General features: G+C 40.3%; 1 protein-coding gene across 2 annotated transcripts in view; it reads left to right on the top strand.

Annotated features, from left to right (window-relative positions):
• Nucleotides 1–13,320, top strand: part of lrch4 (leucine-rich repeats and calponin homology (CH) domain containing 4) — a 35,069-nt gene extending 21,749 nt beyond the window's left edge. Inside the window, exons 2-18 of one of the 2 annotated variants that reach the window (XM_026936639.3) lie at nt 39–183; nt 1,438–1,567; nt 2,463–2,568; nt 2,827–3,073; nt 3,590–3,686; nt 3,795–3,897; nt 4,009–4,118; nt 4,315–4,370; nt 5,703–5,831; nt 6,161–6,238; nt 6,479–6,533; nt 6,641–6,692; nt 6,823–6,921; nt 7,007–7,104; nt 7,948–8,085; nt 8,192–8,269; nt 12,944–13,320. In XM_026936639.3, the coding sequence (XP_026792440.1) occupies nt 39–183; nt 1,438–1,567; nt 2,463–2,568; nt 2,827–3,073; nt 3,590–3,686; nt 3,795–3,897; nt 4,009–4,118; nt 4,315–4,370; nt 5,703–5,831; nt 6,161–6,238; nt 6,479–6,533; nt 6,641–6,692; nt 6,823–6,921; nt 7,007–7,104; nt 7,948–8,085; nt 8,192–8,269; nt 12,944–13,090 (1,868 nt within the window). In that variant the 3' untranslated portion in view covers nt 13,091–13,320. Of the gene's footprint in view, nt 1–38; nt 184–1,437; nt 1,568–2,462; nt 2,569–2,826; nt 3,074–3,589; nt 3,687–3,794; nt 3,898–4,008; nt 4,119–4,314; nt 4,371–5,702; nt 5,832–6,160; nt 6,239–6,478; nt 6,534–6,640; nt 6,693–6,822; nt 6,922–7,006; nt 7,105–7,947; nt 8,086–8,191; nt 8,270–8,536 lie in introns of both variants that reach the window. The other variant, XM_026936637.3, reaches the window with a different exon arrangement.
• Nucleotides 13,321–14,642: the final 1,322 nt, after the last annotated feature.

Raw genomic sequence — 14,642 nt, 5'->3', positions numbered from 1 at the left:
TTGGTTTTGTTGATCATCTTTGTGTTTGCATTCCTCAGACCTGTCAAAGAACCGGCTGTGTGAGGTGCCAGAGGAGTTGTGCCAGTTCATCTCTCTGGAGACACTCAGCATCTATCACAACTGTGTGCGCTCAGTCCCCTCCACCCTCTGCCAGCTACAGGCTCTCACCTACCTCAACCTCAGGTATACACACACACACACACACTGCTGATCACAGTCTATAAGGTCTTACCTATCGAAATGCTGGCTATAAAGCTCATCCATCCACAGGAGTTTAGTTATTATAGTATCATAGATTAATTAATTATACAACTTTTTGGGAATCCCGAATGACACAGCAGAAAAACCTTTGTCCAACTGGAACATTACAAATTCAAATGTTGCAGCCATCTGTAGTTGGGAGCCGAGAGAGTGAGTCATGCTGTCTGTGTGGGGGGTGGCATTACTCTCTCCACTGTCAGTCAGAGCATCGCTAGCCAATCACGGGCATGTGTGAGCTCATGTATGCAGAAGAGGGCAGATAGCACTTTCCTCAGGGTGCCTTACACTGCCCTGTGACACTACATGAGCAGCAGATTGAAAAGATGCAGTTGCTTTAACATATCTCAGAGGAAGAACGTGATAGCCTTCATCCTCCTGAGTTGGCAGCTGTCATGTGATGGGGAGAGCTGACTAGGAGGTGGAAATTGGCAGGTGATCAATCTGGGAGGAAAATAGGGTGGTAACATCACGATTGGAGAAGCTTCAGGCCACCCCTCTGTGCTTAAGACTTAAAGTTCCAGCTTTACCTTTGACAGTTACTTAGCTCTGACACTGGAGACTCCTTACAGAATGCTTCACCATGTCAGTGATCATAAGTTGTTGTTAAATAGCAACATGTTTTTAAATCAGCTACTTTTAGGTTTAGATTATATGGAGCGTACACCATACACATCCCTGTGAATGAGTTGTTACTATAGAAACGATAACATCTTAGAACAAGCACATTACTATAAATCTGTGATTTGCTTTGATGTTGACGTGACTGTCAGAGCTGCAGTTATAGAAAACATGGTATAAGATACTGTAACTCATCCTTAAATAATCATGCTTATTATCTGTTTAGAATTTATACATGAGTAAAGTTTGGCATTATCAGAAAAAGTTCTTGACCCTCCATATAACTGAATTTGATATTGGTGAGCTTAGCTAAGTGTTTGGATAGCTTAATATATTACTCATTCTTTTTTTTTTTATTGATTTTAGTGAATGAAATTACAAATTAACTATCATGTTGCATACTAGGTGGTGGCTTATTTATGTAGAGTGTAATGATGCTTAGAGTTATCATTTGAAACAGTTGTCAAAATGCAATAAACCTGTGTTGTTGAAAATAAAGGTAATTTCTTGTGATTTCAAATTAATCATGATTATACATGTTGTACATGTGTGTTTCAGTCGTAACCAGCTGTCCAGTTTGCCCATGTCAGTATGTGAGCTCCCTCTGTTGCGGGTGCTCAACATCAGCAACAACAAACTACCGGTCCTTCCTGCTTCCATACACAGACTTGTGCATCTCCGGCAACTGGTACGTACAACTCGCACCACTGTGTCAGCTTTCTCATGCTCCTCATCACCCTGTCCTGATCTTACTGCACCATGCTGATTCTCGCTGTTATGTTTTGGTACCTGGCTCCAACAGCAGCTAATGGTAATCGGGCGAGGCTAACTTCAGTTCACAGCTTATTTTGGTGTTCTGATAACATCCTTATAATTAAGTTTGTTTTATTATTTTTTTAACCATGGCTCAAAATCATTTTAATGTCACATTGTGTCTGAAGTTTAAAAACCTGTCATCAGTGAATCATTTATCAGGAATTTTGGTGCGATCAAAAAAGCTGCTGAAAGCTGCTGGGTGCAAGATCTGGGAATTTTGTACTAGCTAGTAGGAAAATGCTATTGCGTTTGTGCATTTGTTCTGTGTTCATTCTGTGTTCGTTCTGCGAATGAAGCCGATGGTAGTGAAGTAACTGGTTAATACTAACCAGCTAGCCAAAAAAAAAATCCTAAACCTTAAGAAGGGGAAAGGCTTCTGTTTCTGTGTAGAGACTCTCTGTTAAGCTACCAGAAATTTGTGACTATGAATTACTGTGGAGTCCCAAGCTAACTATGTATGTATGTATGTATGTATTTTTTTTGCCAATGACAACAGCATAAAATTTTGAGCATTATTGCTGTAAACAAGTGGCTGATGAGACAAGGATCAATATTATTTCTAGCACATCTTGGACTTAACCGTATAACAATCACAGTTCTGATCGCTGTTGGAAGATTGAACTAGAAATTCTAGTGGTTGCTTAAAAGGCGTTTCCAATTTTTTAAATGTACAGTGAACAAACTGTTTATGACTATTCATAGCTCCCTATATGTATATGAGTTGCTGTAAGTATATAAAGACAGTGTCTCTGATCCTCTGTTTGCAGGATGTGAGCTGTAACGAGCTGCAGTGTTTGCCGGTGGAACTGGGTCAGCTGGAGGGTTTACGGGATCTGAACTTGAGAAGAAATCAGCTCACGACCCTGCCAGAGGGTTAGTTCATCCCACATGCACACACACACACACGCAAGCCAGAGACCACTGTCCCTCTACACAAACTCTACACAAATCTGAAGTTAAATAACATTGCCTCAGTGATAAAATGGCCATGCTTACTAATGTAGAAGTAATTAGCAATTTCTGTCAAATTTCCGATTCTGTGCTCTTACTACAGAACTGTAGTTAGAGTCAAACACTATAATTACTATATGTGACCTTTTTTTTTTTTTTTTTAAATCCCTTTTACTACAGAATTGGCTGAGTTGCCGCTAGTCCGTCTGGATGTCTCCTGCAACAGAATTTCCCACGTTCCCGTGTGCTATCGGCACTTGCGGCATCTGCAGCTCATCTCACTGGATAACAATCCTTTGCAGATGCCCCCAGCGCAGATCTGCTCCAAAGGGAAGTTCCACATTTTCAAGTATCTAAATATGGAGGCATGCAAAAGGAGCCAGGACCAGCTGGAGAGAGCTCTGCGGCCCAGTGGTTTCAGCAGCTGGTGAGACCAGGATGAAGGGTTGAATGGGGGAGGGAAAAAAAACAGATGTGAATGAGAGAGGTTTTGGTGATGACAATGGAAGAACAAGTTAATAACAGAAGTATGTCGTTTGATTGATAGTGGCAAGTTTATTTGTTCTCCCCTTAAGAGACGCTAAATCTAAAAATCTGATTGCACTGTTTCATGATCGCTAACAGTACTAAGTATCGAAATCAGTGACAAGTATTTGCATATTTCAATAAGTGTGCGTAGTGCACGCACTAGTGTTCTACATTTTGCACGTGACATTTTGGAATTGTTTGATTTTCACAAATTAAATTCATCACCAGAGTGGAATCAGTGTCGGGTAAATTCAACATTTTAGTGCTCTGGTGGTTTTATTAGATAATGAAAACGTGTGCATTAGCAGAACTGGAAAAAAGATAAGGCAAAGATAGAATGCGAGAAGAAGCACTGAACCAGATTGCCTCTCTCTCTCTCTCTCTCCCTCTCCCTCTCTCATATATCTGTATGCAGTCTTTCAGATCAGGAGCTGTTCCCTGGTCAGTATGGTGGTCTGGACTCTGGCTTCAACAGTGTGGACAGTGGCAGCAAGAGATGGTCTGGAAATGAGGTAAGAGGAAGGAGCATGAAACCAATTAAATAAATTTCAGCTGCGTGTAAATCTGTTTTTTGTCTTGCACCGTGTGCATTTGGGAACATCCTGCCTGTCTCTTTCCAGTCGGCCGATGATTTTTCAGAGAGATCTTTGCGATTGATGGAAATTTCCCGTGAGCAGCACAGGGAAGAAGACGAGAGGAACACGTTGTTGGATACACCCAAAGGTACTAAACATCTCTTACATTGAAGAAAGAGAAAGGCTTTCTGAGCATATATATTTAAAGTACTTCTCTTTCTTTTTGGCTCTTCTTTCTTTTCTTTACCTCGATCTGTAGTGAATGGAGACATGGAGCAGGTGGATTTCATTGACAGCAGTTTAACAGAAGAGGATGAGGAAAGCTGCAAACCAGACACTCCCAGGCCTCCACAGTCATCACACGCACAGGCAAGAAGATGCATTAATCATTCATGTTTTTTTTTTGTTTTTTTTTTAAAGCAGTTTCTCCAACGCTATTTTGCCAAACACGTGAAATATTTATTGCTCTATCTGCTGAATGTCTCGGATGCACTCCATATCATTAGATTAGAGTGAATATTGGTACTCTTTGGTCTTATTTGTTCTTTTGCTTTGTGTCTTCCAGGAGAAGACTGAAAGCAGGTCCACGCCCTCACAGAGCCCTGATTCAGCTGGCAGCAGGTAAAACTGTTTACACACAGCAGTGGAAGCATGAGCTCATCCTCATGAATTCATAATACACTTCTTATTCCCATTGTATGAGAAATCTAAAACTAAACTGGTTTTTGATTATAAAACATGGGTTGTTACCATGTATTAAGTTACTATGCATTATATAGTAAATATCCTTACACACCAAAACCATTTTGGACAAACCTGACTTTTTTTCTCCTTCCTTTTTGCCACTCTTTGTGGCCCACTCTCACTTTGTCTCCAAACCTCCCTCACATATTTGACAAGGTCAGCCTCCCGGTGTGTGTTTGAGGAGCTGGGAAAAGTCAACACTGATTTTTATGTTAGTTTCCTCCCAGAATACAGGACTGCCTGACTGTGAACACCAGTCCAGTTTTATTCAGGCTACTACTGTAGCACAAACTACTCATACATGTGCGCACAAAGTGACACGAGCAGTGTTTTTCACATGCTTGTCTGGACTGGTACCTTCTAATATGTCAGCTTGTCTAGCTCAAGTATGCTCCACAGCAGTGTCTAAGGCTGTCAAACACAGGATATTTAGTGTATATGCTCCCAAAATGTAGAACTCCATCCTACAAGACATATGGCAGTTTTTAAAAAGCAGCTTAAAATAGATCTTTTTAGTTTTTCTCTAGTTTGTATTTGTTGTATCATTCTTCTTGTATGCATTTAGTTGTTTGGTTAGTTATTTGAAAATTTCATTTGTTTTAAATATTTAATTACATTTTATCTTAATTACTTATTTATTTTTTGGTTACTTTATTGTTTTAAAATTATTTATTATTAAATATTAAACATCCATGTCAAATGTAAAATGTTAGCAATTTCTTACTTGGCGCAATAACGTGGCATACAAACATCATTCAATTCAATTTAGTTACGCCCACACGCCTCAGAGCATCTGATGTTTTATGTTCACTTTTCTGGCTACAAGATTCAGAATGTTGAAGCTTGCAATCTGATTGGCTCTCCACAATTCAGTGTGTATGCAACCAGCAAACCGACCAAAAACCAATGACTCGTTTGTGCTTATTTCTCTGCCGTAAGTCTGGAATAGACTTAGTGGACGTTATTAGTATAACATACAACGGTTAAGAGCATTACCATTACCATATCACGGTGAACATGATTATATAGTCTGCTTAGAGTGAAGCAGGTTATGGTTGTGTGTGTGCAGACACTGAGCTTGAGATTTCAGCTGAGCTTGAGATTTTTAGTTCCAGTCATAAGACTCAAAACCCTAAATGCTGCCACGAACATTTTTGAAGACAGGACGTTCTAGCATTTCTGTTGAGGATGTAATTCTCCTCTCTGCAGGAGGAGTGTTGGCAGTGAATCGGCTGATGCAGGCCCACCGTCCAGTCCTTCGCTAGAGGAGAAGAAGAGGCCTGGCACGCTGCAGCTCTGGCAGGAGAGGGAGCGTGCGCAGCAGCAGCAGCGAGAGCGGTGAGTGCAGATTACACTGGGATGTAGGAGAAATCTAAAACTGAGAAGACGTCCATTCAGGAAGCAGATGAACAGACGGATACATCAAATAATGTATAAAATCATTTCATAACATGCACTTGGTAATAACCTGAACTGTACAGGACACCACTGGCTGATGAAACACCACAGTATTACTAAATTAGTCTTTTGCATCATGGGAATAAAACTAAAGTATACCAACAGTACAGGTAGTTTCAAGAAAGTGGGTACACAATCATACTTCTTTTACCTTTCAGTTATTTCTTTTTATTGAATTTTTTTTTTTTTTTTTTGCTGTTTTCTTCCAGACTGCAGAAGACAGCAGTAAAAACAGGAAGTCAGTCAGCAGCAACAGGCAAACAGGCAGGAACAGGAAGTGTTTCGTGGTAAGATGGCCGGGGCCTGCGTTGTGTTCACTGGCACTGTTGGAAAGCTACTGTGTGTTGTAGCATGTTAGTCATTGACCCAAATCATTGACTTTTGGGTCTTTATCTAAAGCTTATAAACCCAAGTTTAAATGCTAAAAGAAAAATGGGTTTCTAGGTGAAAGTTTGTCCATCCTTTGTGCTAGTAGACGAGGGTGGTGAAGCTCTCTTACTATTCTGCCCTTCTCTGTCTCCCTCTAGTGGTGACTCTACAGACAGCAGTGCCACTGTTAACGGTCTCCGCCAAAGATCTGTTGTGAGTCTCATTCGCTCTCTCTGTGTTTCTGTCTCTCTCTTCATCATTTACTTATTTGTTTTCACTTAATGCTGTGTGTAATTGCGTGCTCTGTGCCTTTCTTTCAGACTATGGATCAGGTTCAACCAGTATCCCTCCAGCGTTCAACAAGTCGCACAGGTGCAGCAACTTTTCCACACATTTTTACATGGTTACACTTACACTTTCACTGAATATTGCTGTACAGGTTGTTTATTTTTTCTGAAATAGATATGTAAGCTGTAGTGTTGTCTTGTTTTTTTATATATAGATGTGCCCTCTGCTAAGCCATGTTCTCCTACTGGCAGCACTCCCAAACCCAACAGCTTCCTCTTCCGCGCCTCTTCACGCTGCAATGTCAAGACTTCAGGTACACACAGAGCATAGCAACATACTAATAATTCCATAAACAAGAATTCTCTTCTAATACAATAGGGTTTGTGTATGTGTTTTAGGATCAATCCAGTCTCTGGCTGAGTCAGGTCGCAGTGAGTCCCGATCCACGCTCAAATCACCACGAGAGGAGAGAGCAGAAATCTCCCAGTTACGTAAGGTAAGGACCACTTATGTACCTTTCACATTTTCTTTGCAGTCGTCTGACATTTGTACTATGTCTCTCCTCCCACACGTCTCCCTGCTTTTTTCACTTTCAATTTCAGCATGACAAGTGAAAACTTTGTGAACACTTTGGTGTATTTTTATTTTCAAAGCTTGTATATGAATATGTGACAGCAATGAACTCTGAAGTAGAACTTTTTAGTTTAGAAAGCTTTCAAATGAAAAACATTAAACTACAACTCAAAAAATGTTAATTTTTTAAAATGGTTAGGCTAACTCCTTTTGGGAGAACATTTTTTAGTTAAAAACAGAGCCTTTGACACCATGTCCATAGAAAAGTAATAAGAAGAGCATGACAAATGAGCTCAGATAGCAATGCCACTAAATTCACGGACCAGCGACATCTGAAATTAGAGGATGATATGGTACCCGAAAAATTTTAATCACATAGTCGGTGTCATGATGGCTAGCATAGCTAGTGATTAACCCATAGTGTATATTGGTATGTTTTTCTACATTTAAAAGCTAAGAACATAATATAATTTGAGACTATGACTGTTAGGCTACAGGGGTGGCAGGACAACGTGGGGATATCTCCATGTTGCATATTCATGTATATTCAGCAATACTTTAAGAAGACCAACATTGATGTTATGTCTAGTAGTGAACATGCATATCCTCCCGCACTTTCTGTTTGGTAAGAATTCATTCCACACAGTCAGTCACTTTATAATGCATCCGTCTATTTCTCAAGGTCGTCTCATTCCTCACTCTGCCATTTTAGCACTGACAGCATCATCTAACATCTCTCACTTCTTGTCTGCTCTCCATCTGTCAGTCCCTGGAGTCTTCTCTGAAGATTACCCTTCCAGAAGATCTCGGCGAATCGTTGTCCAACGGCACTATCCTCTGCCAGCTAGCCAATCACGTACGCCCTCGGTCAGTGTCAATCATCCACATCCCTTCCCCTGCTGTGGTGAGTCCTCAGTGATATTGATCTCCCCCTTCAGCCTATGTGAGCTCTCATGAGGTGAGAACACATGACTTTGTTTTGCAAACTTTGTTCCTTTTAATCTGTTCAGCCAAAACTGAGTGCCGCTAAGTGTCGTCTCAACGTCGAAAACTTCCTCGCCGCCTGCCGCAAGCTGGGCGTTCCTGAGGTAAATGACTTTATCAGAGGCTTTCTTTCCTTTTTCTGTGCTGCCTTAAGTGTGTGTTTCTTAATATGTGTTTCTTAATTGTCAGTGTATTACTGAATTCTATCTGCTTTATGCTTCTCACTTTTTTTTTCCCTGGCTTTCGATTCCTATTATTACTTTTTTCTGCTTTCTCAATCGTTTATTACTTTTTTTTTTTTCAACTCTCTGTTCTTCTATTCTGCTGCCTCATTCTCGCTCTCTCTCTGTATATATCTCTCTCTCTCTCAGACGGAGATGTGTCTAGCGTCTGATATCCTCTGCAGTAAGCTGCGTGCAGTGCAGCGCTGCGTGGAGTCTCTCTTGTTGATAGGAGGAGGAGGAGAGGGGTTGAAGGAGGAGATACAAGCACACTCTCCCCCTCTCTTTCCCTTCTCCCTCATCCCCACCGGCTTCTTGCTCTTCTACTGCCTCGTCATGGGCCTGCTCTACCTGCTCTACCACCACCTTACTGCATAAAGCGCATACGTGTGTGTTTACATGAGAGCATGTGTCAGATCTAATCAATGTGTGTGCTTCCACATATTAATAAGGCTTTGCAGCAGTGCACTTTCACACCATGGCGCTCGAGGCATACACTGCCAATAGCACGACACAAGATGGAGATGCGCCATAAGTAGAGCTAGCTGCACTGCCATCCAGACAGCCTGGCAATGGCACACATACACACTCATACGCCACATAGTTCTGTTACACTCTGTAAGCTGCAGTGAGTAGATGTGGAACCAACACAGTGGTTGTTTAATGCTGTATCTGTCTTAAGCAGAATTGTATATAAAAATACTTAATACTGTTACTTAATACTGTAAGTTTATGGACAGGGAGACTTTGTGGGGTTGCAGTATGTTTATTATTATTATTATTATTATTTTTTTTTTTAAACTCATGAATTACAAAAGAAAAACATTTCATATAAGCTGCCCAGACAAAATTTAGCCTCATCTGTCATTTCTTTTCTAATACTTGGTTACGCCTCCCTTCAGCTTAATAACAGCGCCAATCCGGTTAGGTGCGGAATTCAGCAGAACCTTCTGTCAATATTAGACCACTCTCACTGACTGGGTGCAACTCTGTTAGACTTCGTATAGACTACTTTGGTATTTCTCCTGCTGTTCTAAATAGTTCCACAAGTTTTCTTTTTTTTCTGTAAAAAAAAAAAAATTTTTTTTTTTTACCCCATTTGGTCATTTGCGAATTCTCACCCACTGGCCAGCTCTACCCTATCACACGTCAGCTACCAATTGGGGAGAGTGAGTGCGTGCTTTTTTCCGAGACGCATAAAATCAGCTAACGTATCTTTTTGAGCTGCTGCTCATGAGCTCATAGTAGCACATGACTGGCTGTTGCGCTCAGACTGACAGGGTAGAGAGTAACACCATTCATTCCATCTAGAGAGCATGGCCAGTGATGGCTGTGGCATCATTGAGAATCAAATTTGCAATCTCCCCCTTCTGTTGCATCACTCAGGAGCCACATGCCACAAGTATTCTGTGTAGAGATGCCTACGTCTATGTGGTTTAGCTGTAGCACTTAGGATTTCTGACCCCTTGCTAAAGCAGTGGGCTGACCAAACGTGAATAAAATTCAGACCAAACGCAAATTCTGTAAAGGGGAAAGAACACTGGCATTGACTTTATCTAGGTTGTGTGAGCAGAAGGCAGAGGGTTTTGTGATAAAATCCTCTTTGGGCAGACAAGTTATTCTTTCATATCAGTAATGAAACGCTAAACACAAGGCATTTATTGCTTTAATGCTGTTATCACAAACCCGTCCTGACCTCCAACGTATGCTAGGGTTTTTGTGGTTAAATTCAGATTTTTCTGTCTGCCTGCTAAGATTTTCTTGTTAGCAGTGTTGGCTTCTCTGTCTGAGGGATTGAGGTGATTTTGCAAGCGAGTCAAACTGTCCAACTGCTTGTTGATTTGGTCCTGTGAGTGTCAGAGTTGTGTTCTGCTTGAACCTGAAGCACCAAACCTCAGAATCTGGCCAACAAACTGACCATGATTTAATGATGAGTTACCGTCGTCTATGTGCTGCTATTGATGGATGCGGATGAGTCTGTTTTTTTTTTTTTGGTCTGGGGAGCTTATTAAAACCCTTAAAACTATGCTGTCCATCACAGCTGGATGATCTTAATCAGAAATAGTCTGTTTTAAAGTGGTATTTATCTGTTCTTAGTATCCACTTCCCAAAGGGCTTCGCCACCGCTTTGCCTTAGCTTACACACAGGATCGAACTTTGAGGATGGTGTAGTATTTGTACGTGTCCCTGGGAAAGAGTGTGTTTTATAACGGTTTATTTAGCCACCGGCACAAATTGTAAAATCTGCTCACATCTTGTTCAAAGGGCTTTAAATTTTTTAACCACTTTGCTTGCAAATGTAAGTGCCTGCAATGTCTGACGCTACTGTTACAAACTCCACCATGTCCATTCCAGTCTCTCTGACCTGCTGCATGTGTGTTATTTGACATTTTGGAATGGTGTGTGCAAATGAGTATTAAAGACCCCGTTCCCATTTGTCCAGTTATTCAATCAGAATATTTCTTTCAATTATTGGGGTTGAGGGACTGGAATGAAATGTTCGCTGTTTGTTTCTTTGTTTTTGTCCTGTTGACTGACTGTGACCACCAGGGGGCAGTGGTGTTGCACAACTGCACTCAAAGCTATATGTCTTATGGTACCGAAGTAATGTTTCTGAGTTCTGATGTTGTATGTATGTGTATTATTTTGTTTTGGTCAGCTTGCTATGTAAAATTAAGTTATTGTTTATTTATTCATGCATTCCTGTGTCAAGCAGCAGTATTGGGTGAAACACGGCTTCACAGAGCAAATCCCTATCAGCTCTATCAAAGCATTGCGAAATTTGACTCCTTTAATATGTAGTTTTACACAGATTATCCACTGTGTTCATTAAAAAAAGTGGTCTGGAAATACAGAGCCCCAAGTCGGAATATCAAATGCAAGAACATTTTCTACATCAGTAAATATCAGCTCCTGTCACATGTGTGTGTATATACAAACAAAAACAGCAAGTGTTAATGAAAGCTGTAAATTCTTCTCAGTGGAATAACATCCCATTAAAACCTTCTTAAGCTTCTTTTTAAATGCCTCAGTAATGTTGGTTTTAGGCCCATGAGTACCCATGTTTCCTCAGTACTGCTGCTGTTGCTTTTGTGTTCCCTGCATACTTAATGTGATTTAGCAGCTTTGCAGACAGTTGACTAACGAGCAGACGCTCATCTGGAGAGAGTGATAAGGGCACATGGGAGAGAATGGAGTGAAAGAAGAAGGAGAGGAGAAGCACAAGGGTGGGCTGATAGGATAGAAAATGTGAGGTGAATAAAAAAAAGAATGTTTAGGAAATAGGTTAATTTTCACTTATCCAATTTGTTGAATGCTTCCCACTAATGTGTTTTAATGTCTTACCACATTTAAAATGAGCTTTCTCAAAACTACAGTATGCATGGATGTGAAATCTCTTCTCATGATTCCCACAACTTAAATCATAGTTTTTCACATTTTCAGTCCACACAAATGAAATTGCCTGAAGCTGTAACCGAAAGCCATGTTGCTTATTCAGAGCAGGGATGTTGAACTACCCACAAATGCTGCCCTCTTCGTTTTTTCCCCCCTTTTTTCCAGCTACTTTCAGTTTTTGTTGGAGCAAGATCTGCAATAATGTTTCAACCAAAATATCTCTTAGGGTGAAGCGAGTTATGAAAGCACCAAACTCACTGGAGTTGAATTTTGAACTTTTAAAGAAATTGTTAAGAAGCAAGATGTATTTTGTAATATTTATATCCCTCATGTATTTAAGGAGGTTAATTGTAAGTTTATATAGATTCAGATTTTTTTTTTGCTGTAATTATTAAAAAAGAAAGAAAAAAAAAAAGGATCTTATTTTCTGTGCTGCTTCCTTTTCTGTTTTCTCTTATGTTTTGCTTTCAATGTGTTTTTTTCTTTCTCAAGCCAATCATCTTCCCTCAGGTCTCTGTTGATAGCTTTTAAGTCTCTAGCCATTGTGTTTGCTTATTGCTAAGGTAAGTGTTAAATCCATCCTTACTGCGAAGTGAAGGAAATAAGGGATTGTGCATGAGTGAGTTTAGATCTTGTTGAAACATGTTCAGCTTCTGACGATACACTGATTGGGAAAACAACACACTTTTCCTTTCTTGCTGCAAAAAAATGCATGGCTGTTAAAGCTTGAAATAGCGACAGTGGGAAAATCTACTTGTGGAAGTTTAAATGTGAGAATGTGAGGTATTGGGTAGTGTGCATGCTGTTACTGCTGCTTTCCTTGTCCTTTCTGCACAAAACCTGTGACCTGATTAAAGTGTCTTTCAGTTCCAGTCCTGCACTACCATGTCCTGTTGAGCTCTCCGGCTATCCATAAAGCACTGCCTGAACTCAATCTGGTGTGTGAGAGCCGTAGGGGAGGAAAAAAAAATGAAACACTGCAGTGTAGGTCTATCAGGACTGGAGCTGAGAAACAGGAATACGAAATACAAATCCTCGTTAGTGTGTTGTTGTCTGCACTAATCTGTATGTGCACTTGTGCATGTTTGTCCTTGGTGCTTCATCACATGTTTCCGCATGCCTGTTTCTAACCTGTTTGAACTGTCCTCCAAACTCCACCAGGACTCTCTGTGTCCAGCTCAGCTCATTCTGGAGGACGAAGGACTGAGCCGCATCGCTCACACTGTCCAGACTCTGCTGGAGCTGCCCCAGTCCGGACCCCGCCGCTCCTCCCTTCAAACGCCTGCGCAAAATACCAACAGCTCATAACGTTAAATTCAACTTGAATACAAGCCATAACCTCTGAACATCTTCAGTTTTTTTATTATTATATTAAAGGAACGGGTGCCGTCTGGCCCACCACATGATTGCAAAGCCTTGTACAGCTGCTTGGGGGGTATACTTCAGATTTTCATTGTGGTCCACTGGGAGTAGTCAGTGGATAATTGCAAATATTAAACAAGATGAACGAAAATTAAACGGAAATGTAAGGCTGGTAATGTGAGTCTGCTCCTGCCAAATAATTGCCTCACTTCAAGATGATGTATGGTACGCAAAATATTTATTTGACAGGGAAATGAACTTCATTGCTGAGGTAGTGCTGGTAAAGTTGTTTTGCTGGTGGTTGTTTATACTTGGAAAATTAATTATGGCTGTAATCTGGGCTCTATAACAATGCAAAGTTAATTGATTTTCCACAGGTAATTACTCTTGCATAGAGTAGTCGTGGCAGTCTGCAGATAAGCCTATAGTCATTAGAGTGCTATGATAAGCTAAAGCAAGCCCATGAGCACCAAAAATTATATAGAAATAAAGCATTTGGTAAAGATTGGAATAATATACAGTTTGTTACTTAAGTAAATGGACAATATGTTTTTTCCCCATTCCTGCCCTGCACTCTGATACAGTGGATTTGAATGAAATAAAGCAATTACCTTACTGTTAGCTTTAATTAGGGATATTTATAGCTATGCTGCAGGAACCATATAGAAATCACTAGGGCTGAACCAATCTGTGTTTCACAGTAAGTAAGCCTGCAGTCTGAGCTGCTCTTAGTTATGTGAAACATCACCGACAGTGTACTTTGCATCCCTTGTTCAAGTGAAAGATCCAGTGCAGTCAGTCCAAATCAATTCACTTTTCTTTGTGTAGTGCTTTGTCACATTGGCACAAAGTAGCTTTACAGAAATCCGCATGTAGATTTAGATCTCAAATATACAAGCCTGAGAAGCCCCTGAAGGGACCTTTGCAAAAAAAATAAAATAAAATACACAAAACACTTAGACCATAAAAAAAATCTTTCGAAAATGGAAAATTATCTCAATTTGCCATTTTCACTTTTTTTTTCTTAAAGAAAATGAGAAAGTAATGGGGCACAGGAGAAAATGAGTGGTGCACACACAATAATTACCTCAAACATTACACAATGTCCTTTTCTTTCAGGGACAAAAAAAAAATCTGATAATTTTACATTTTCACAAGATTTATTTTTAGTATGTGTTTTTTTCCCCCTCATCATGTTTTTCCTCAAGGTTTTCATCATCGTGTAGATTAAGAGGAACCAGACTCGTGCAGGAACTCAGACTCTTCTGGGTGACACAGATATAGAAGAGTAAAGTCAAACAGCACTAAATGTGTTGAAATGTTCAATATGAAACATTGTGAGTAAGAGTGCTGGGATGAGCACAGGGCAGTCTTTATGATTACAGTATTTCAGTGAGATTATCCGCTGACTCGAGAGGGAGTCTTTTATAGAAACTGTTTTTAGCAAGTGCAAAACTTTACGGTTATCCATCTGGGACCATCCACAGCAACAGAAGGT

Source organism: Pangasianodon hypophthalmus, chromosome 4 (assembly GCF_027358585.1).
Source record: "Pangasianodon hypophthalmus isolate fPanHyp1 chromosome 4, fPanHyp1.pri, whole genome shotgun sequence".
Taxonomy (NCBI): Eukaryota; Metazoa; Chordata; class Actinopteri; order Siluriformes; family Pangasiidae; genus Pangasianodon; species Pangasianodon hypophthalmus.
The sequence above is the reverse complement of the archived record's forward strand: the minus strand, read 5'-3'. Positions and strand labels throughout refer to the sequence as shown.